Source organism: Rhincodon typus, chromosome 1 (genome assembly GCF_021869965.1).
Source record: "Rhincodon typus isolate 14 chromosome 1, sRhiTyp1.1, whole genome shotgun sequence".
NCBI lineage: Eukaryota > Metazoa > Chordata > Chondrichthyes > Orectolobiformes > Rhincodontidae > Rhincodon > Rhincodon typus.
The window spans coordinates 61,845,726-61,869,810 of record NC_063332.1 but is presented as its reverse complement, the minus strand read 5'-3'; the positions used below and the strand labels follow the sequence as shown (position 1 = coordinate 61,869,810).

General features: G+C 42.5%; 1 protein-coding gene across 1 annotated transcript in view; it reads right to left on the bottom strand.

Moving 5' to 3' along the window:
- The window catches only part of LOC109919508, a 78,226-nt gene extending 62,494 nt beyond the window's left edge, over positions 1–15,732 (bottom strand). Inside the window, exon 1 of the mRNA XM_048597578.1 lies at positions 15,546–15,732. Within this exon, the coding sequence (XP_048453535.1) occupies positions 15,546–15,732 (187 nt within the window). The remainder of the gene's footprint in view (positions 1–15,545) is intronic.
- Positions 15,733–24,085: the final 8,353 nt, after the last annotated feature.

The window sequence follows — 24,085 nt, the reverse complement described above, 5'->3', positions numbered from 1 at the left end:
CCGCACCTCCATCTCCTACCGACCAACCTCATCCCACCCCCTTGACCTGTCCGTCCTCCCTGGACTGACCTATCCCCTTCCTAACTCCCTACCTACACTCACCTTTCCTGGCCCCATCCCCGCCTCTTCGACCTGTTTGTTTCCTCTCCACCTATCCTCTCCTCTATCCCTCTTCTATCCGCCTCCCACTCTCTCCCTATTTATTTCAAAACCCCCTTCCCCTCCCCCTTTTCTGATGAAGGGTCTAGGCCCGAAACGTCAGCCTTTAGCTAACTGGGTTTTGTTTTGTCTCCTTCCTTTTGTGAATAAAGGTGGCAGTTTTCCATTTATCTGATATTTTTCTAGAATCTAATCACTCTTGTTATTTTACCGGTACATCCATTATCTGTACTGCTACTTTGTTTAAAATCCTCCGGTACAACCTACCAGCCTTTAGCCCCATTAGTTTCTCTAGAGACATTTGTGTTATTTGCTATTGTGTCTATTTCGTCTACCCTCTTTAGTGGTAATTGTCATCTGTCCTATTATGTCGTTCTGGGTAAAGGTATTTGTGCTAGTTCCCTGATCCTCCTTTGTTTTTGACAAAAACAGGAAGTGCTGGAGAGACTCAGTATGTCAGGTAGTATCTGTGGAGAAAGAAAAAAACAGTTCACATTATGAGTTCAGTGACCTTCCTTGGACAAGTCAATTGATTACTGGCAGGCAACTGTATGTGTGGAGTTTGCACACTCTCCCTGTGTCTGCGTGGGTTTCCTCCGGGCGCTCCGGTTTCCTCCCACAGTCCAAAGACGTGCAGGTTAGGTGGATTGTACATGTTAAATTGCCCATAGTGTTCAGGGATGTGTCGATTAGGTGGGTTATAGGGGGATGGGTCTGGGTGGGTGCTCCGAGGGTCAGTGTGGACTTGTTGGGCCGAAGGGCCTGTTTCCATACTGTAGGGATTCTACGAAAACTATACCGTAGCATATCTACAGAACAGGCACGGTTCTTAGCGTACAAGAAGGCTTATTGCATGATAGCAATAAGTGCAACACCACTCGGTCAGGCATAATTACCAGGAATGATTGACCTCATTTCGTTTAAAAACAGACACTTAAAGAAAGCCTTAAAACATTTTTAGTCAATGATGACATGTACAAAGTGGCATTCCTACAAACGTTATTTTTTTTTCTGAAACAAATTTATATTCAAAATGTTGGGTCTTTGCGCTTCCTCTCAATACACAACCTGTAGCTCACTCAGCCCTCAGTACAGACCCTGTACCCCACTCAGCCCTCAGTACAGACCCTGTACCTCACAGACCGTGTACCTACTTGTCCTCTCGGTACAGATCCTTATCATCTTTTCTCAAAAAAATGATGAAATCTCTTCTCCTACTCTGATCTGATAATCCCCTTCTACACTCAGTAATTTTGCTGAAGCCACTTCCTCCTACTGCAGCACTGACCTTGGATAGAAAGAGAAACCAAGAACATAAAGAACTATGTAAAGAACATAATCAACCATCTATTGTGGAGAGTCATTGGAAGCTATAATTAAACTGAGAATGACCGAGCACACAGAAAATTCGGAGTTAATTAGAGGGAATTGACATGGGTTTGTAAAAGGTTTTTCCTGTCAAAAGAACCTAATTAAATGATTTGGGGAAGTAAATAAAGAGCAATATGGGAATTTACAAGGGATTCTCAAGGACATTCAATAAGCTTCCATATATGGTACTGTTCACTATATTTGAAGCTCATGGGATAGATGGCAAGTTATTGACATGGTTAGGAGATTGCTTAGATGGTAGAATAGTCATGTGGAGAGTGGATACATACTTGAATTGAAAAGAAGAGACTATTTGAGTTGCACAAAAATCTTTACTAGGTCCTGAAATGTATTTTGATAGCACAACAGAAAGCCAGATATCCAAATTTGCCAATGACACTAAGATTACAAAGAGTTATTCACAGGTTAAAAGAAGGCATAAAAGCAAAAGTTCAGTTCAATGCAAACATTTGTGAGATCCTTCATCTTTCAATATCAATCTTGTACTCCTTGTGTCAGGTAAAAAAACATTCCAAAGTATAAAATCATTCCTAATGAGGATTGGAAAATTGTACCTGTGTCTTCTTAAATCGGTAATGCTCTTAAAGTTGTTAGCTTATGTTTAATTTATTTTCTTTTTTTTCTGGATCTTTTGGCTTTCTTTTCCTCTTGGTAGGGCTCAGACCTGAACTGCTGCAATCATATGGTATTTTTTCCAGATAACACTGCTGGTACCTTCAGATATTTGCCACATGCACCATTACATCAAACTGGGTAAGGACTTCTTGAGGTGATTCACTATATTCAACAGTACCTCTTGTGGGAGCTTGTTGAATGTCTTTTGGAAATCCACATAAATTCCTGTACTGTAAATTTATTTACCTCATCAAACCAGCTAAGTGTTTTCAACTTGAGCAACGTTTTGCAAATCTATTTTTTCTACCTTTGATTCTCTGTGAGCGCAAGCTGGCGACAGCAGGCAGGAGAAGGCAGTCCTAGGCAGCGATGGAGGGGCTGAGGGATACTCTCAGCGGCACGGCGTGGGCTGGGAAGCCTGGAGCGGGACATTCTCAATGGCACAGTGCGGGCTGGGAAGCCTGGAGGCAGGACATTGGGAGTGGCATGCTGTAGTAGTGGAGAGGGAAAGTTTGGACTCTCTTTAAGTTATCCTTTTTTTTAATACTTTATTCTAAGTTAATGCGAATGGCGCTTATGCACATGCACTTTTCACTGTATTTTATATTGAATATATATGACAATAAACGATATTCAGTATCCTCAAAAAAACATCCTATCCAGTCCTGGTAACCTTTCATCTTTAAGTACACTCCCCCTTTCTAATAGCTACATTTTAGTCATTTTTAACACATCCAGTATTTCAAACACCTCCTCTTTCACCATGACATTCTCCCAGGGTGCAAAGCACCTATCTACTACCTCAGCAATCCCTTTTGCTTTCATGTGTAGATCATTTTGGTCACTAATTGGCCCATCTCCTTTTAAAGCCATATTTATATGCAAGGCCTAGTGGGATTTCTCACCATATCTTACCAAACCTGCGTCAATAACTATCGACCCCAACCCATGACATCCCTCATAGCTGATTCTAATCACATCTTACCATTCTCCGTTCCCGAAACAACTTGCCGCACTGCAGATATCTGCCAAAAAAACTCACATCCTTCAGCCAAAAACAACATAAGGTACAGCCCCATGTGTTGTGCAGCCATTGTTTTACTTTGGCCAAGGATATGTCCACCACTTTATCTGTCCTTTGCTATAACCGATGTAAACACCCTCTCTAGATCCCCAGCCTGTCCCAAAGCCTACTGTAGACTTGCATCCATTGGGACAATATCACATACAGGCAAACAATCAGACAATTCCAAACTGGAGTTTTATTTAGAATTATAGAATCCCTACCGTGCGGAAAGAGGCCATTCCGGCCATCAGGTTTGCACTGACCCTCCAAAGACCCAGCTCCCTACCCTATCCCTGTAACCCTACATTTTCCATAGCTAATCCACCTAGCCTGCACATCCCTGGACAATACAGGCAATTTAGCATGGCCAGCCCACCTAACCTGCACATCATTGGATTGTGGGTCAGTACTTGGAACTACAATGTTGTGGCCATTACAGAAACTTGGGTAACTCAGGGACAGGAATGGTTGTTGGAAGTTCCGGGATTTAGATGCTTTAAAAGAAATAGGGAGGGTGGAAAAAGAGGTGGGGGTGTGGCATTGCTAGTCAGGGCTAGTATAGCAGCTACTGAAAGGCAGTTCGAGAATGATATGTCTACAGAGTCAGTTTGGGTTGAGGTCAGGAACAAGAAAGGAGCAGTTACTTTGTTGGGGTTTTTTTTTTACAGACCCCCTCATAGTTGCAGAGAAGTGGAGGAGCGGATTGGGAGGCAGATACTGGAAAGGTGCAGAAGTGACAGGGTTGTAGTCATGGGTGAATTCAACTTTCCAAATATTGATTGGAAACTTTTTGGTTGTAATAGTTTAGATGGAGCGGATTTTGTCCAGTGTGTTCAGGAAGGATTCCTGACACAGTATGTAGATAGACCAACATGAGGAGAGGCCACTTTGGATTTGCTGCTTGGCAATGTACCGGGCCAAGTGTTAGACCTGTTGGTAGGAGAGCATTTTGGCAGTAGCGATCATAACTCTGTTACTTTTACAATAGTCATGGAAAAGGATAGGTACATACAGCAGGGTAAGGTTTATAATTGGGGGAAGGGTAATTACGATTCTGTTAGGCAAGAACTGAGTAACATAAAATGGGAACAGATGCTGTCAGAGAAGAGCACTATTGAAATGTGGAGATTGTTTAAGGAATGCATACTGCATGTGCTCGATATGTTTGTCCCTAGCAGGCTGGGAAGATGCGGTCAAGTGAGGGAGCCTTGGTTCTCAGGAGAGGTCGAACGACTGGTTAAGAGGAAGAAGGAGGCTTATATAAGGTTTAGGAAACAAGGAACGGAAAAGGTTCTCAAGGGATACAAGTTATCCAGGAAGGAGCTGAAGAAAGGGCTTAGGAGAGATATAAGGGGGCATGAGAAAACTTTGACAGATAGGATCAAGGAAAACTCCAAGGCTTTTTATACGTACGTGAGGAATAAGAGAATGACCAAAGAAAGGGTAGGGTTGATCAAGGATTGTAAAGGGAATTTGTGCACGGAGCCTAAAGAGATAGGAGAGGTCCTTAATGAATACTTTTCTTCGGTATTCACAACTGAGAGGGACCTAGTTGTAGAGAAGGACAGTGTGAAACAGGCTGGTAGGCTAGAGGAGGTCGATGTTAGTAAGGAAGATGTGCTAGGAATTTTGAGGAACTTGAAGATAGATAAGTTCCCCGGGCCTGATGGGATTTATCCAAGGCTTCGATGGGAAGCAAGGGAAGAGATCGCAGGGCCTTTGGCGATGATCTTTTCGTCCTCACTGTCCACAGGTATAGTGCCGGAAGATTAGAGAGAAGCAAACATCATTCCCTTGTTCAAAAAAGGGAACAGGTATAACCCCAGAAATTACAGGCCAGTTAGTCTTACGTCAGTGGTGGGCAAATTATTGGAAAGGACTCTGAGAGATAGGATTTATGATCACTTGGAAAGGCACAGTTTGATTCGTGATAGTCAGCATGGATTTGTGAGGGGTAGATCATGCCTCACAAACCTTATTGAATTTTGAAGAGGTGACCAAACACGTGATGAAGGTAGAGCAGTGGATGTGGTATACATGGATTTAAGTAAGGCGTTTGATAAGGTTCCCCATGGTAGGCTCATGCAGAAGGTAAGAAGGCATGGGATAGGGGGAAATGTGGCAGATTGGATTCAGAATTGGCTGACCCTTAGAAGACAAAGGGTGGTAGTGGACGGAAACTATTCAACATGGTGCTCAGTTACGAGTGGTGTACCACAAGGATCTGTTCTGGGTCCTCTTCTATTTATGATTTTTGTAAATGATTTGGATGAAGGAGTGGAAGGGTGGATTAGTAAGTTCGCAGATGATACAAAGGTGGGTCGAGTTGTGGATAGTGCGGAGGGCTGTTCTAGGTTACAAAGGGACATTGATAGGATGCAGAGTTGGGCTGAGAAGTGGCAGATGGAGTTTAACCCTGAAAAGTGTGAGGGGATTCATTTTGGAAGGACAAACTTGAAAGCAGAATACAGGGTTAAGGGAAAGATTCTTGGCAGTGTGGAGGAGCAGAGGGATCTTGGCGTTCATGTCCACAGTTCCCTGAAAGCTGCCACCCAGTTGGATAGAGTTGTTAAGAAGGCATATGGTGTGTTAGCTTTCATTAATAGAGGGATTGAGCTCAAGAGCCATGAAGTTATGCTCCAGCTATACAAAAGCCTGGTTCGGCCACATTTGGAGTACTCTATGTTCTATGTTCTATTTTCTATGTTCTATATGAGGGGAAACCCATGCCAACACAGAGAGAATCTCCACACAGTTGCCCAAGACTGGAATCGAACCCGCCCTGCATTGTCCCAGCCATTCGCCAGTCGTATTTTACATCAAGTTAATGACAAGTGATAGCAGGGATCACGGCTCTCAAGCAGACATTATCGCCACCTGGCTCCAACTGGTCCCTGGAGCCTCGATGTCCCATTTTACCTCACCTTACCCCAACATCTTATTCCCACAAATGAACTTCCACTCCAACTATCCTCCCTGCCCCGAGGCCCAATATTACACCTTAATAAAGTGCACTCTGGTTCATTACATCTCCCATGGAGGTCACAATGGTGGTCACTGCTAACAAATAATATAAGATTACATTTGTAATACCATGAGCAGTTTTGGGCCTTGTATTTAAGGAAGGGTGTGCTGACATTGGAGAGGGTCCAGAGAAGGTTTACAAGAATGATCCAAGGGATGATGGGCTTGTCATGCGAGGAGCAGTTGAGGACTCTGGGTCTGTACTTGGTGGAGTTTAGAAGGATGAGTGGGGGGGATTTAATTGAAGCTTACAGAATACTGAGAGACCCGGATAAAGTGGATATGGAGAAGATGTTTCCACTAGTAGAAGAGACTAGGGCCCGAGGACACAGCCTCAGAGTGAAGACACAACCCTTTAGAACTGAGATGAGGAGGAATTTCTTCAGCCAGAGGGTGGTGACTCTGTGGAACTCACTGCTACTGAAGGCTGTGGAGGAAAATTCATTGAGTGTATTTAAGACAGAGATAGATAGGCTCTTTATTAGTAAACGAATCAAGGGTTATGAAGAGAAGGCAGGAGAATGGGGTTGAGAAACATCTCAGCCATGATCGAATGGTGTGGAGTGCCGGTGTTGGACTGGGATGGACAAGGTCAACAATCACATGACACCAGGTTATAGTCCAACAGGTTTATTTGAAAACACAAGCTTTTGGAGTCTTGCTCCTTCTTCAGGTGTTAGTGAGACAGGTGGCATCCGGCAAAAGTTCAAAAGGATCGTAGAACTGATGTAAATGTATTGAACAAACCTAAGATGGCTGTTCAATCTTTAATCAGTTAGAAAGGAGATGCAGGTTTCGATTGATTAATATGCAAATCCCAGAATTTCTTTCAAGCCACTGCCCCAAGATAGCTAAAGGTTTTTATCAGTGTTTACTAGAGGTGACATCTCAGGTCAGACAACGCATTTTAGGTGTGAAGCCTTGTTAAGAATCTGTGTTTTATTCTGGAGTCAGACTGGTTTTATTTCCAAAGCAGGAATTTATAAAATCGCCATTGACTGACTGTGCCTACAAATTGTGTGCTCTTTTATCAAAATAGAATGTATCTGCAATAACAAATCTGCAAATGCAAATTCACACCATAGAATTATATGTATGTGCACGTGTCTGTATGTGTGAGGGGTGGGGAAAGAGAGAGAGAGTTTGTGTGAGAGAGAGAGTGTGGGAGAGAGAGACTGTGTGCATGCCTGTATGTGTGTGTGTATGTGTGTGAGAGACAGAGATTGTGTGTGCGTGTGTGTGTGAGTGAGAGAGACAGACAGACAGAGAGAGCGTGTGTGTGCACGTGAGGGTCTGTGAGAGTATGTGAGTATGTGTGTGAGCGTGTGTGAGAGTGTATAGTGTGATGGGGTCACCTGTAGTGTGACATGAACCCAAGACCCCAGTTGATGCTGTCCTTATGGATACTGAACTTGCTATCAGTACATTAATCAATCGAAACCTGCATCTCCTTTCTAACTGATTAAAGATTTAACAGCCATCTTAGGTTTGTTCAATACATTCACATTAATTCTATGGCCCTTTGATCTTTTATTTATAAATTCTGTATCTGATGCCACCTCTCTCACTAACTCCTCGAAAGCTTATGTTTTCAAATAAACTTGTTGGACTACAATCTGGTATCATGTGATTTTTGACCATGATCGAATGGCAGTTGGGCCAATGGCCTAATTCTGCTCCTATGTCCTACAGTCTCATGGAGAATACTCAACAGTTAATTTGATCAGCACAATTGGTAAGGTGGATGCTGAATATTATTAATATTGCAATTCACCTGGATAAGACACGGAACAAGCTGTAACCCTCTTAATTGGAAACTCATTGCAGCCTAGTGAGAAACTTGTCTCGCTGCTTGGCAAATGCATAAAAGATGTAGCCAGTCGCTCCTGACATCGAGATGGACCTCACTGAACTTCTTACATAATTCTGTCACAAATCTTGCACAGCCCATATTCCTCAGGCCCCAGTACATTTCAACAGGAGCGAGTTGATACTGAAGCCTCACATCAAATTCTGACTGACAGGGAAACTGGACGAATGGGTGAGAACTATCAAGCATGGAATTTCAGAATGTGAACTCAAATAAACCTAAAAGAAGCTGAAGTCTCTGAGATTAAAGTTTCTAAAGAATTTTCTCAAACTCCTACCATCTGTATCGTTTAACAGGATGCGTGCTGAAATTGACCTGTAGCAATTTCAGCTCAGCAGGTTAACTTGATAAGTTGGATTCTTTGCATTGAACACTTTGTTGGCATCTCTTTGATTGTCTGTCTGATCAAGTCAAATGCAAATAAAAACATAAGCCAAAATGTTACTGACTGGAGAAAATCCCCAATGACTCGAGCAGAACGTCAGCAGAAACTTCAACAAAGTACAAATTAAATGGCAGGAGTTCAGTCCAACCTCTCAAAATTCCGGATGAGCAAAATATTAATCTTTTAACCTTCTTGAGAAATTTGTGCTTGTTTGATTATTTATTTCCTTTTCTTCAAAGAACGTCTCATCAGCCACAATGTTTTGCAAGAAAATTTCTGCACATTATTTCTTTGTAAACTATCTATAATTTTAATAAATGGAAGAAAAGATGTCTTCTAACAACCCACACTCACCCTCTTGAGAAAAGATCACAGAAAAGCAAGTTAAAAAGCAACACTAATGTTAAAAACATCAAAAGGGAAAACTCGCTTAACTCGAGTGTTGGATCAGTATACATTTTGGTCAGGTGGGGCTGTCAAGTGAAGTTTTCCTGTGAGCTGTATTTATACAAAATACAATGAACAATCACACAATGACTAAACTGCTTTTAACATGACTGTGGTACCATATTACACTAAACTATGTCTCAATATTATCCTCAAGAGATACTGTTACTGCAGACTTTCAAACCTATTGTGACGGACCAGTGGTAAAACTTGAATTTCCACATGAACATACAAACTAGGAGGGGAGTAGACCATACCACCCCTCAAGTCTGCTCTGCTGATACGTTTCTTTTGAATTCCACATTCCCATCTAGCTCTGATCACCTTTCATTCCCTCGCCCTTACAAGATTCAATCTGCTTCCATTTTTAAAAGTATTCAATAAATGTATCTCCATCACCTCCTGAGGCACAACCTTAAAGAAAACATTTCCCATTGTCCCTGTTCTAAATGAGTGATGCCTAATTTATAAACAGTGTCCTCTGATTCTGGACTGACTCGCAAGAGGAGATTTCATAAGATCATTAGACCATAAGACTTAGGAGCAGAAGTAGGCGGATCGGCCCATCAAGTCCACTCCACCATTCAATGACATTGTGATTGGTCTGATAATCCTCAACGCCACTTTCAGGCTTTATCTCCATTATCACTGAGTCCATAGAACATAGAACTGTACAGTAATGGAATGGGCCCTTCAGCACATGATGTCATGCCAATCATGATGCCAAATTAAACTAATCCCTTCTATCCTGCCCTTGGTCCATATTCCTCCATTCCTTGCATATTCATGTGCTTATCTAAAAATCTCAAACGTCCTTATCGTATCTGCTTCCACCACCATCCCTGGCAGTACATTCCAGACTCCTACCACTCTCTGTAAAAAAACTTGCCCTTCACTTCCCCTTTGAACTTTCCCCCTCTCACTTTAAATGCCACCGAGAATTAGACATTTCAACTCTGGGAAAAAGATTCTGACCATCAATCCCATCCATGCATCTCATAATTTTATAGATTTCTATCAAGTCTCCCCTCAGCCTCTGCTGCTCCAGAGAAAACACCCCAAGTTTTTCTAGCCTCTCCTTATAGCTCATACTCTCTAATCCAGGCAGCATCCTAGTAAACCTTTTCTGCGCCCTCTCCAAAGCGTCCAAGTCCTTCCTGTAATGTGGCGACCAGAATTGAACTCAATACTCTATGTGTGGCCTAACCAAAGTCTTATAAAGCTGCAACATGATATCCTGACACAACCATTAAAGGGAAGCATGCCATACATCTTCCTTACCACCCTATCTCTTTGTGTGGCTACTTTCAGGGAGCTATGGACATGAATCCCAAGATCCCTCTGTACATCAATGCTGTTCTGGGTCCCTCCATTAACTGTAAACGTTTCCTTAACATTTGATCTCCCAAAGTGCAGCACCTCACACTTACCTGGATTAAACTCCATCTGCTATTTCTCTGCCCATATCTGCAGCTGATCTATATCCCACTGTATCCTTTGCCTATCATCTGCAAACTTACTAACACACTCATTTACATTTTCATCCAAGTCATTTATATAAATCACAAACAGCAGAGGTCCCATAATGGTGAGGTCCCATAATGGATCCCTACGGAACACGACTAGTCACGGACCTCCAGCCAAAAAAACACCCTTCTACCACCACCCTCTGCCTTCTATGGGCAGGCTAATTCTGAATCCTAGCTGCCAAGTCACCATGAATCCCATTGGTCTTAATCTTCTGGATGAGCCTACCATGAGGGACCTTGTCAAAAGTCTAACTAAAATCCATTTGACAACATCCATTGCTCTCCCCTCATTGATTACCTTCATCACCTCCTCAAAAAAATCAATCAAGTTGGTATGACATGACCTGCCCTGCACAAAGTCATGCTAACTGTCCCTAACCAGATCATGCTTTTCCAAATGTGGGTAAATCCTATCCCTAAGAAACCTCTGCAATAGCTCCCTAACCACCAATGTGAGACTCACCAGTCTATAGTTTCCTGGATTAACCCTATTTCCCTTCTTGAACAGAGGAACAACATTAGCTACTCACAAGTCCTCTGTGAACCTCTCCATAGCTAGCGAAGATATAAAGATCTTGGTCAAGGCCCCAGCAATCTCCTCTCTTGCTTCTCTCAATAACCTGGGTTAGATACCATCGGGCCCTGGGGACTTATCTACCTTACTGCTCTTCAAGAGATCCAACACCACTTCTTTCTTGATCTCAAAATGCCCGAGCATATTAGCATGCTCCACACAAATCTCACTATCCTCCATATCCTTCTCCTGGATGAATACTGATGCAAAGTACACAGTTAGGATCTCACCCACATCCTCTGCTTTCAAGCACAGGCTCCCTCCTTTACCCTTGAGTGGTCCTACCTCCTCCCTAGTTATCTTCTTATTTTTAATGTATGTATAGAATGCCTTGGGAATCTCTTTAACCCTACTTGTCTAGCTCATTTCAATGCTCCTTCTTGTTCTCCTAATTCCCTGTTAGACTGCTTTCCTGCTTTCTTTATATTCCTTATCAGCCCTGTCTGATTTTAGCTTCCTAAACCTCATGTATGCTTCTGTTTTCCACTTACAAAATTCATAATGTCCTTCGTTATCCAAGGGTCCCTCACCTTGCCATCCTTGTCTTTCCTCCTTACTGAAATGTGTCGGTCCTGAACTCTGATCAATCGGTCTTTAAAAAATTGCCACATGTCAAATATGGGCTTGATCAATTACAGCTCCTCCCAATTAACACTCCTGCCTAACACTGACATAATTTGCCCTCCCCCAATTTAGTACCTTCCTGCAAGGTTCTGAATTGTTCTTATTCATAGGTATTTTAAAACTTAAGGAGTTGTAATCACTGTTTCCAAAGTACTCTCCCACTTCACGATTATGCTTTCAGTACCCACTATGTCAAGGTCATCAAGTGGGGTGTCATATATACTTCAATCAAGTTACCCCTTGCGCTTAAAAACTCCACTGGAAACAAGCCAATCTGTCTAATCTTTGAGCATACAAGAACTTCCGTGATCCAATCTAATAAACTTCTCTGAACCAACTCCAACTCATTTGCATCCTTCCTTAAATAAGGAGACCATATAAATACAGTGGCAAAAGAGCGGGTCAGAGGACAGGAATACTGCAGCGAGTAACTCACTTCCTGACTCACCAAAGCCTGTCCACCATCTGCAAGGCACAGGTCAGGATGGAATACGCCCCACTTGCCTGGATGGGTATATCTCCAATAACACTCAAGAAGCTTGAAACCATCCAAGATAAAGCTTGATTGATACCACATCCTCAAAAATCCGCTTCCTCTGCCACTGATGCTCAGTTGTAGCAGTGTGTACTATCTACAAGATGCACAGAAAAAATTCAACACAGATCTTTAAACAGCACCTTCCAAACTTACAACCACTATCATCTAGAAGGACAAAGACAGAAGATACATGGGAACACCACCACCTGCAAGTTCCCCTTCAAGCCACTCACCATCCTGACTTGAAATCTATCACCATACCTTCAGTGTCATTAGGTCAGAATCCTGAAATTCCCTCCACAACAGCATTGTCAGTCTACCCACAGCACATGGACTGCAGCAGTTCAAGAAGGCAGCTCACACCACCTTCTCCAGGGCAACTAGGAACAAGCAATAAATGCTGACACACCAGCGACACCCACATCCCAGGAGTGAATAAAAAAAATCCTCAACAACTAAATCCCTTTCCACCTCAGATTTCTGCAGTTGTTCTCCATTTAATTAATACTCTTTCCTTCATCTTCTTGCTAAAGTAAACAACTTTACATTTTTCCTCATTATACTCCAACTGTGAGATTTTTGCACACTCATTAAACCTATCTATATTCATGTCCCTTTCAAAAATTCTTTCTAATGTACCTTTATGTCAATTATAAATCCAGCTACCATGCCTTTGCTCCTCTTATCTATGCCATTGATATAAATTGTAAAAAGCAATCTGAGTCAATGACCTGCACAGCACGTGATGGAGCAACATGAGAAGTGGAATAGGATAAAGGAGAAAGGGAAGATGGAGAAGGGAGGACAGAAAGTGCACAGAGGAAGAGAGTGGGCATGAGGAGAGATAAGAAATGAAGGAGGTAGGATAATCTGTACCTTGGGAAATAGCCACATGACTGCCGTAATGGAAAGGCAGGCAAAAGAGAGACGAGTGTGGCAGCAGTCACACTTCTCGTAATAAATATAACTTCCTTTTATCTGACTGTTGATGGAACTTTCATCAGGTTTTCCTGCAGTGAAGAGACCACAGCATGCAGTACTGAGGTTTCTTGCTCTGTCGGTTAGAGAGTAGGCCAAAGAAGGGAGTTAGGAAAAATGGCTACTCAATTTCCTCCACATCATAAGATCTATTTGCTCCCAGTCTCGTACCACATTGACTTTCAGATTCTCATCCTCTATGTTTGTATCTATCCATGGTTCACCCCTCACTATTTCTGTAACTTCCTACGTTCAAAGCCCTCTGAGACCTCTGTATTTCCTCAACTTTGACCTCCTGTATATATCCAAGCTTGATTTAATAAGGACAGTTGCCTCGAGCAGCCCTAGGTCTACCTGGGAATTAGTGACCAACCTAGTGAAAATATGTCACAGGATTATATGAATTTGCTTCCATCTTGAACCAGACCAGAGCAGATGCTCCTTCTCAATGCCCTCCGGAGACCCCACTATCACAGATGCCAGTATGCAGCCAATTTGATTCTGTCCACTTGATATGAGGAAATGGCTGAGCACATTGACACAGTAAAAGTTAGGGGATTATGGGTAACTGCAACATGCTTTCAAACTGGCTGCTCCTCTGGCCAAAGTTGTTCCAGTCTAGCTACAATACTGGCATTTGCCCAATGTTGGGAAAACATTTATAATTATGTCTTGCCCACCAAAACAAACCCAACCTAATTATAAGTCTAAGATAACAAGGTGTAGAGCTGGATGAACACAGCAGGCCAAGCAGCATCAGAGGAGCAGGAAGGCTGACGTTTCGGGCTTAGACCCTTCTTCAGAAATGGGGGAGGGGAAGGGGGTCCTGAAATAAATAGGGAGAGAGGGGGAGGCAGATAGAAGATGGATAGAGGAGAAGATAGGTGGAGAGGAGACAGACAGGTCAAAGAGGCGGGGATGGAGCCAGTAAAGGTGAGTGTAGGTGGGGAGTTAGGGAGGAGATAGGTCAGTCCAGGGAGGACGGACAGGTCAAGGGGGCGGGATGAGGTTAGTAGGTAGGAGATGGGGGTGGGGCTTGAGGTGGGAGGAGGGGATAGGTGGGAGGAAGGGCAGGTTAAGGAGGCGGGGACAAGCTGGGCTAGTTTTGGGATGCAGTGGGGGGAGGGGAGATTTTGAAGCTTGTGAAGTCCACATTGATACCATTGGGCTGCAGGGTTCCCAAGCAGAATATGAGTTGCTGTTCCTACAACCTTCGGGTAGCATCGTTGTGGCACTGCAGAAGGCCCAGGATGGACATGTCGTCTGAGGAATGGGAGGGGGAGTTGAAATGGTTCGCGACTGGGAGGTGCAGTTGTTTAGTGCAAACCGAGCGTAGGTGTTCTGCAAAGCGGTCCCAAGCCTCCGCTTGGTTTCCCCGATGTAGAGGAGGCCACAACGGGAACAGCGGATGCAGTATACCACATTAGCAGATGTGCAGGTGAACATCTGCTTGATGTGGAAGGTCTTCTTGGGGCCTGGGATGGGGGTGAGGGGGGAGGTGTAGGGGCAGGTGTAGCACTTCCGGCTGTTGCAGGGAAAAGTGCTGGGTGTGGTGGGGCTGGAGGGGAGTGTGGAGCGGACAAGGGGGTCACGGAGCGAGTGGTCCCTCCGGAAAGCAGATAAGGGTGGGGAGGAAAATTATCAGTCTACTCCCAATAATCAGCGAAGTGTTAGAGGAAGTATCGTCAAACAGTTTTGACAGGGAACTAGGAATGTTAAAATTGAGCCATTGATGGACCAGAAGCCAATGTAGATCTGAGGTAGAACTGGAAGAGATTACAGTTTAAAATTGAGCTTTGTTTATAAATGTTAATCGTACTAGAACTATTCAGGAGGCTCTAACCAGTTCTATACGGTATTACTCTCAAGAATTGTATTTTGTTTTTAAACAAACAGGGCACATCAAAAATCAGAGGCGGATTTAAAGTCAACAACATAAATCACTGTTCTAACAGAGCCTCGGATATAGTACGGATATATAACGAACAGAGATCATGGGCTTCCCTTTCAAGTTTTGGAACGAAATTAATTGTAATTTTCTGTTTATTCTGTAAATAAGTGGCAGCGTCCAAAACCTGGATTTAAAATCAATCAGCTAAAACTCTAGCGTAGATACTTTCTAACAATTGTTTGGCGATGTTGCCAATTACAGGAAGACCCGCCTATTCGACCCTCATTCGTCCAGTGTCAAGAATAGTGTTGTAGTCAGTTACTTAATTAGACACTGAAAGCATCAATCACTTGACGCTGGATGGAAACTTCGCCTTTGTGCTCAGTGTGGCGACAGAAGTGAATTGCGTATTGGATTGGACACAGGGAGACGATTGTTTTGCTCAACCCTTACCTTCATCATATGCAATTGGTACTAAGGAGAGCAGCAGCAAGAAGCACAGGCTCATGTTGTGTGGCACCCGGTGCAGAGTATTGCTGGTCCTGAGATCTGGGCTTCCATTCCGTGCAGTCCCTGTTGGCCGTCTCCTGGGCAGTTTGCCAGCGACGTGCACTACTCGCCACTCACCGCTTACTGTCATCATACAAAGGCGGAGCAGGAGCTGCCAATACCTCTCCCTGGCATTAATTAACAGGACACACAGGCTGTAGAAACCTACCTGCACCATTCCTACATCAAAAAGCAAGGCTGAAAAAAAATGATTTTCGTTTCAGTTGGCAATCCCGGTATTCCTACAAATTCTGTGTGACCTACTTTTTACGAAATTATGCGTGAAAACTTGTAATTCCGCAAGCTGGCCATTGACGGCACTCGCCTTTAACCTTCAAATCGCTTTTTGATTATTTTAAGAACTGAAAAATTAGAGAGGAAACGCATGTTTTGCCGTACATATATTGAATGTGTTTATTGAATTATGTTTTGGTTTCAAATTTACCAACAAGATGAGCTCTCTGAAGCACGTCTGCTTCAGCACCCAGGCTGCCTATTTACACCTCCTGAGCATTGTCTACCTGCAGTCCTATAACATATTTGTTTTCATAACCTTGCACAAACTGGCAATCTCTAGAATGACGAGGCTAATCTGAACCCCACAAAGTTTTAAGCTTCAGCTGGGCCCAAAGCTTTGGATTTCCCTCATTAAACGTCTTGTCTTTCCTGCTTTAACACACTAATGGGTTTAAAATTTTGTTTGATATTGCTTCTCTGATGGCCTTTGGGGCATTTTACTACATTGAACATACAACAACTTATATAAATAATGTCTTTATTCAAGTTTTCCCTCTATTCTTTCATGGGGCGTGAGCATTAAAATGAGCCAGCATTTATTGCTGTTCCCTAGTTGCCTTTGAAAAGGTGGTAGTGAGCTGTCTAATTGAACCATTGCAGTCCACCTGCTGCGGTTGACCCACAAAGCTGTTAGATAGGGACTTCCAGCCCGTTGATTCTACGACAGTGAAGGAACAGCAATATATGTATGTCTGAATTCTTATGCTTGGTAGTAAGGAATAGTGTCTCCCCACAGTCCAGTTGTTAGAGGTAGATCCATAATGCCATTAGGGAGGGAATTCCAGGGTTTTAATCCAATGATACTGAGGAAATGGCAATATATTGCCAACTCAGGCTGACAGAGGGCTTGCAGGGGAAGTTACAGGTAGCGATGTTCCCTATATCTGCTGCCCTTATCCCTCAAGACAGAAGTGGTTGTGGGTTTGGAAGATCTTTGGTGAATTTATGCAATGCATCTTGTAACATGTAGACACTGGTCCTATTGAGTTTTGGTGGTGGAGGGAGTGAATGCTTGTGGATGTGGTGTCAATCAAGCGGGCTGCTTTGGTCCGGCTGATGTCAAACTTCTTGAGCGTTGTTGGAGCTGCGCTCATGGAGGCAAGTGGGGAATATTCCATCACAGTCCTGACTTATGCCTTGTCGACGATGGACAGACTTTTCTTAAAGGCATCCAAATCAAATCTTCCTCAATACTTTAACTCAGACCTTAGGACTAATGTTGGATTTGGCAGTTTGAACATATGTCACTGTAGGATGCCATTGATCCATCAAGTCCATGCTGGCACTTTATGGACCAAAGCAGTCAGATTCACTTCCTCTGGCCCTGGAATTAAGCAGATTTATTTGTTACGTCTACCTAATTTTCTTTATAAAGATTGTTTCCCCTACCCTCACAGGTATTATGTTCGAAGACATAACCACTCACTCAGCAAGAAAGATTTCCTCTCATCAGCTTTGCAGCTCAGGCCAAAAGAATTTCAATCTGTGCCTCTAAGTCATTGCAGAATTAGCTAATCATAACAGCTTTTATATATTTTATCTAAACCTGTAATATAAACAGGTTGAGGGCAGCACGGTGGCTCAGTGGTTAGCACTGCTGCCTCACAGCACCAGAGACCTGGGTTTGATTCTACCCTGGGGTGACTGTTTGGAGTTTGCACATTCTCCCCGTGTCTGCGTGGATTTCCTCCAGGTGCTCCGGTTTCATCCCACAGTCCAAAGGTGGATTGGCCATGCTGAATTGTCCCATAGCATTCAGGGAGGTATAGAGTAGGTGGGGTGCTCCGAGGTTCAGTGTGGACTTGGTGGGGTGAAGGGCCTGTTTCCACACAGTAGGGATTCTATGAAAAACTCGTAATCAAATCTCAATCTCCTTTGAACAATGCCAACTTTAAACAGCCTAACCTTGTCAATAAAATCCCTTGACTCCCGAATCATTCTAGCAAATCCTTTCTAAAGGATCCTCACATTCTTCCCAAAGTATCTTGACCAGAACTCAATGCCACTTTCTAGTTGTGACCTCAGCATTACTTTATAACATTTCATCATAACGTGCCCACTTTTGGGCACAATACTATTTATGAAGTCAAAGATCCCATACACTTTGTACATACTCACAGAGCAGTTAGCAACCAACTTCAAAAGAACTCCCAGGTCCCACTGACTCTACAACTGTGTCATTAAGTCTACATTCACTTTCCCTATCTCCTCTGAAAAGAGTACCACCTAACACTTCTCTGTATTAAATTCCATCTGCTTCTCACCTGCCCATTCTGTTACAATTCCTGTGTCCTGTTTCATGCAACTGGTGTCATCCCATCTGTCACACCTGCAAATTTGGTATCATTGGCAAATTTTGAACTGTTATTCTGTATTTCAATATCCAAATCATTTATATGTAGCAAAAAGATGGCAGTCTTAGCATTTATACATGAGGAAAATGACTGCCTACCACACACCTTCTGAAAATCTACTGCTTTTGCTCCTTAAGCCAATTTTTTGTCCAAACTGAAACTCTCCTGACTATTTATCGAGTCTCAGTTTTGTCAACTAGGCATTTAAGTGGCTGTTTGTCAGACAATATTGATCTTTTCTACCAATTCATTAAAACTTAAGATGTATTTTTTCCCTTTTATTGGTTTTAAAACCTTACCCAGCACTGATGTAAATCTGACCAACCTATTGTTTCTAGGAACATTCTTGCACATTTTCATGACTAAGAGAGAGTGTTACATTTGTCATTCTCTAATTCTCAGGAAGACTGGAAGATTGGAAGATTATGGCGAGCCCTTCCATAACCTTCACTTTACCTCCTTTAGCAATCTAATATGCAGGGCATCAGATCCGGGCAATTTATCAACTTTAAGCATAGATTGTCTCCTTTCTATCAATTCTCAATCTATCCAATCCCTTGCTTCCACCAGTATTTTGAAAGATTCCTTCTCCTTGGTATCAATATGAAGCACTAATTAAGCATTTGAGCCTTGACCAGTGTTTCTGAACATAATTACCCTTGCCTCACTGTCTGTTCCCACCTGGTTACTCTGTACATGTTGGTCAAAAATATTTGGGTTTCCTTTTATGCTGACTGTCATTTCTGTTCTCCTGTTTTCTTGTCAATCTTCTTTTCCACTTTATTTCACCTCTTGACTTTGTCTTTGGCCTGGTTGTCATGTGAACTTTTACCCAATATGTATCATCTTTTGTTTCAAGATATTCTATGACTGTGCTTTTGCTGGAGCCAAAAACTTCCTCTACCTTCAGCTCCTGTTGGAATATACTTAGCCTGTATGTAAAATATCTCTTCAAAGATCACTGTTAAAATGCTCTATGACTTCATGTTACCCTGGTTACATTCCCCCTCGTCCCATTGAAATTAGCCTTCTAACAATTTGGAAGTTCTAGAATCGCAAGGGTTTTCAACCAGATTCACGAAAATGTTTCAAAGAGTGCACCAAAAATAATTGTCTCTCTAGATCAGCATTGGATTTTTTATTGACAATTTAAAAATCTCAGGATCAATTAGACCATGGTTTCATTTCTCCCTGGCCGCAGGGTGTCTTCATTTAAAAACTTGCTAAATTGTTTTCTTTCCTTCAGTAGACTTTGTCGAATCACACATACTCTCAGCAAAGCTCCTCCAATTGTTTTCAACACTCTGGCACAAACCTTTCCCCACCCATCATGTTCCCCACCAAACTGTAATATGTTTATTACTCCACATTCATAATCTGTGTTTAGGAATCTTTGAACACAAATTTCACGCCTTAACCAACTGGAGCCTTTTTTTTTCTTAAAAAAAAAAATGATCTGACCACTATTTCAGAATTTATCCTTTTCAGCATTAAAAAACCCAGGATATCAACAAAGCCAAATAAATATCCATTTGTTATCGGTCAATTAACTTTATTCGTGTTCTTAAAAGCCTGCTCCTGTTTTCTCTGATGCCAGATTTATTAATCTCTCCTTATCCTTTTTCTAAAAATGTTCATGGAATTTGGCCATCACTGGCTTGACCAGCATTTATTGCTTATCCTTAATTACTCTGAAGGAGGTGGTGGTGAGCTTCTTTTTGAACTGTTGTGGTCCTTAGTTCATAGGGACACCTATAGCAGTGCGAGGAAGAGAACGTCAGGATTCTAACCTAACAATGGAACTGCAATATATTTCCTAAGTGAGGATGATGCGTGGTTTGAAGGAGAGCCTGTATCTTCTATTTGTTTTCTTCAGGGATAGGAGTTGCAGGTTCTAGAGTTCAGTTGAAAAGGAATCAGGTAATGATGTGGGCTGTCATGACCCAAGAGAGGGTTTGTACATATGTGCCTTGCCAATGAAAGGTGAAAACATGTAAAGTTGGACTCCTGCTCTACCCTTTGTTAATAAGGAGTGGCAAAGCATGTAGCTACATTATGCCATATTTGTGTGGGGAGCGATGCAGGTGGTTGTGGGTGTATAAGAGATATCTTTGTGAAACAGACTATTTCAAGTGAAAATTTATATTTAAGGTAGCACCTGAGTGTTCATTCACAAAATGAACAAAAGAAAAAAGTGGGTTCTTGTTGATGATTTCTTCATTTGGTATAATTTGATATATGGAGTTATTTTGGTTTACCATTTCTGCATGGGGTCCATAACAACATAAAGACACGTAGTAAATATATAGACCCTGACTGACAAATGGCTGGGTAAACACACTCATTTAGTATGACACTAACATAATGACCCAGTTTGATAGCCAGATTGTTCACAGTTTGTTCAAAGGGCGAGATAAAGTCAATGAGAATTCCCGCTGTGACTGTTTATGTAGCGATCCTTGCTGGAAAGTGCATGGCTGTGACAAATCAACCAAAACAGGACCGTGTAATTGAATACAACCCGTCTGCTGCTGCAGCATTGAAAGCATTAGACTCATTAAGTACAACTTCCTCATGCAAAGTGGCATTTCCTGCAATGATAAAGGAACCAACATACTCAGCCAGGATGAACAGTAAACATTAAAATTTAAAATTAAAAATAAACTACAGATCTGAAAATCTGAATCAAAAACAGATTCTTCACTAGAAGTGAAACGTTAATTTGTTTCTCTCCAAAGATGGTGCCAGAACAGCTGAGTTTGGCCAGCAATTTCTGTTTTTGAACAGTAAACATGAAGTATATGTGTGCATTTATCAGCCATAACTCCATACCTTAAGAACTGATGATCCATGTTAGCAGTAGGCTTCACAGGTGAAACAAACATGTTAAAACACGTAACCTTTAAAACAAAAATATGCTTGTGTTACAAGTATTTTGTAGCACATGTAGGAAGTCTTATAAACAGTGATTAAGAATTCCCGATAAGACAGGATGCATAATAGCTATCCACCTACAGTCGCTGTGGCTTAAAGAACAGGAGCAACAATGCCAATGGAAAACCATCAATCCAAGGTCATACATCATCTGACTTGGCTTTGTATCTTCACTGGCACAGCGCGAGTATCCTCAAACTTGATACCCCTCCTCAGCACACAGCCCTCATTACTACAAACGACTACAATGGCACAAAGTGCTGGCATCTTCTCAGATGGATATTAAATGCAGACTCACCCATGTTGGCCATATCACACAGTTATTTGAAAGAGTGTTACAGGTTACATTTCAGAATATTTAAACTAAATTGACAGGGGAGTGGGAACTAGTATGTTCAGCAGGGGAAGATAAATGGCCAAAGTTAGAAGAGACAGTGAGTGAGTCAAAAGGACATCGACGCTCTAAGCCAGCTAAAGGCAGAAGTGAGTATAGGAAGATGGTATTGATTTGAATGCAGCATATGACAACAAAGGCAGGTGAGGCATAAGGTTTGTTTCCATGCTATGACCCTTCAGTCCAATTCATCCACACCCAAAAATCATCCCAATCTGATTGAATCCCATTTGCTACTATTTGGCCCATATCCCTTTAAAACCTTCCTATTCATATACCCATCCAGATGCCCTTCAAATGTTGTACTTGTACCTGCCTCCACCACTTCCTCTGGCAGCTTGTTCCATACACACACCACCCAATGTGGAAAAACTTACCCCTCAGGTCCTTTTTAAAATCTTTCCCTCTCACCTTAAACGTATGCCCTCTAGTTTTGGACTCCCCCCTCCCCAGGAAAAAGGCCTTGGCTATTCACCCAATCCATGGTCCTCATGATTTTATAAACCCCTATAAAGGTCACCCTTCAGCCTCCAATGCTCAAGGAAAGAAAAAGCCCCAGTCAATTCAGCCTCTCCCTATACCTCAAATCCTGCAGTCCTGGCAACAATCCTTGTAAATCTTTCCTGCACCATCTCAAGTTTAACAACATCCTTCCTAATGAACAGTGGTCAGAATTATGTGCAGTATTCTAAAAGTGGCCTCACCAATGTCCTGTACCAGCCACAGCAGGACATCCCAACTCCTATACTCAATGTTCTCACCAATGAAGGCAAGTGTGCTAAACGCCTTCTTAACCATCCTGTCTACCTGTGATGCAAATATCAAAGAATTATGTACCTGCACCTTAGGTCCCTTTGTTCAGTAACACTCCCCCAGGCCTAACCATTAACCATACGAGTCCCACCCTGGTTTGCCTTACCAAAATGCAACACCTTACATTTATCGAAGTTAAACTCCATTTGCCACTCCTCAGCCCATTAGCCCATCTGATCAAGCTCTTGTTGTACTGTGAATTTTCTTCATCACTGTCCACTACACCACCTGGTTTGGGGTCAACTGCAAACTGACTAACCATGCCTCCAATATTAACAAATGACAAAAAGCAGTGGACTCAGCACCAATCCTTGTGGTCACACCGCTGGTCACAGGCCTCCAGTCTGAAAAGCAACCCTTCACCAACACCCCTTGTCTCCTACCTTCAAGCCAATTTTGTATCTAATTGGGTGGCTCTCCCTGGAGCCCGTGTGATCTTTCCTTACAAACCAATTTACCATGTGGAACCCTTGTTGAATGCTTTGCTGAAGTCCATACAGAGAACATCCAGTGCTCTGCCTTAATCTTCTCTTTGAGCTTTTTTCAAGAAGTAACAATCAAGTTAGTGAGACAGGATTTCCCACACACAAAGCCATGGCGACTATCTGGAATCAGTCCTTGCCTTTCCAAATGTATGCAAGTCCTGTCCCTTGGAATCCCCTCCAACAACTTACCCACCACTGACGCAAGGCTCACTGGTCTATAGTTCCCTGGCTTTTCCTCACAGCCCACCATAAATAATGGCACCACATTAGCCACCCTCCAGTCTTCCAGCACCTCACCCGTAGCTGTTGATGATAAAATATCTCAACAAGGGGCTCAGTAATCTCTTTCCGAGTTTCCACAAGGTTCTGGGAAACACCCGATCAGGTCCTGGGGACTTATCTATCTTCATGAATCTTAAGACCTCCAGCCCTTCCTCTTGAGATATACTCTGGGAAATAAATTGTGATGTCTTAAAGTTCCCTAGCTGCCTTGTCCTTCTCCACAGTAAATACTGATGCAAAACATTTGTTTAGTATCTCACCCATCTCTTGTGGTTTCACACAGTCTGGTTGATCTTTAAGAGGCCCTATTCTCTCCTTAGTTACTCTTTTGCCCTTAATGTATTTATTTATAACATTTCTTTGGATTCTCCTTAGCCCTATTTGCCAGTGCACACTCATGCCCTACTGCCCTCCTGATTTGCCTCTGAAGTATACTCCTACTGCCCTTATACTCCTCTTGGGATTCACTCAATCCCAGCAGTCTATATCTGACATATGTCTTCTTTTTCTTGACCAGATTGCCTACACCTACCAGCCTTGCCCTTCACACTAACAGGAATATTCTGGTCTCTGAACTCTCATTATCTCATTTTTAAACCATCCCTTTACCTGCAAACGTCCTCCAATCAACTTGCGAAAGTGCCCATCCAATACCGTAAATATTGGTCTTACTTCAATTTATAACTGACTTTTTGATCAATTCTATCTTTTTCCCTAACTATTTTAAAACCAAAAGAATTATGATCACTGGCCCCAAACTGCTCCCCCATGGACATATCAGTCACTTGCCCTACCTGATTTCCCAACAGAAAGTAGGTTTTTCTCCTTTTCGAGTAGGTACACCCACATACTGAATAGGATTGAGCACACAAATTAAAACAAGGG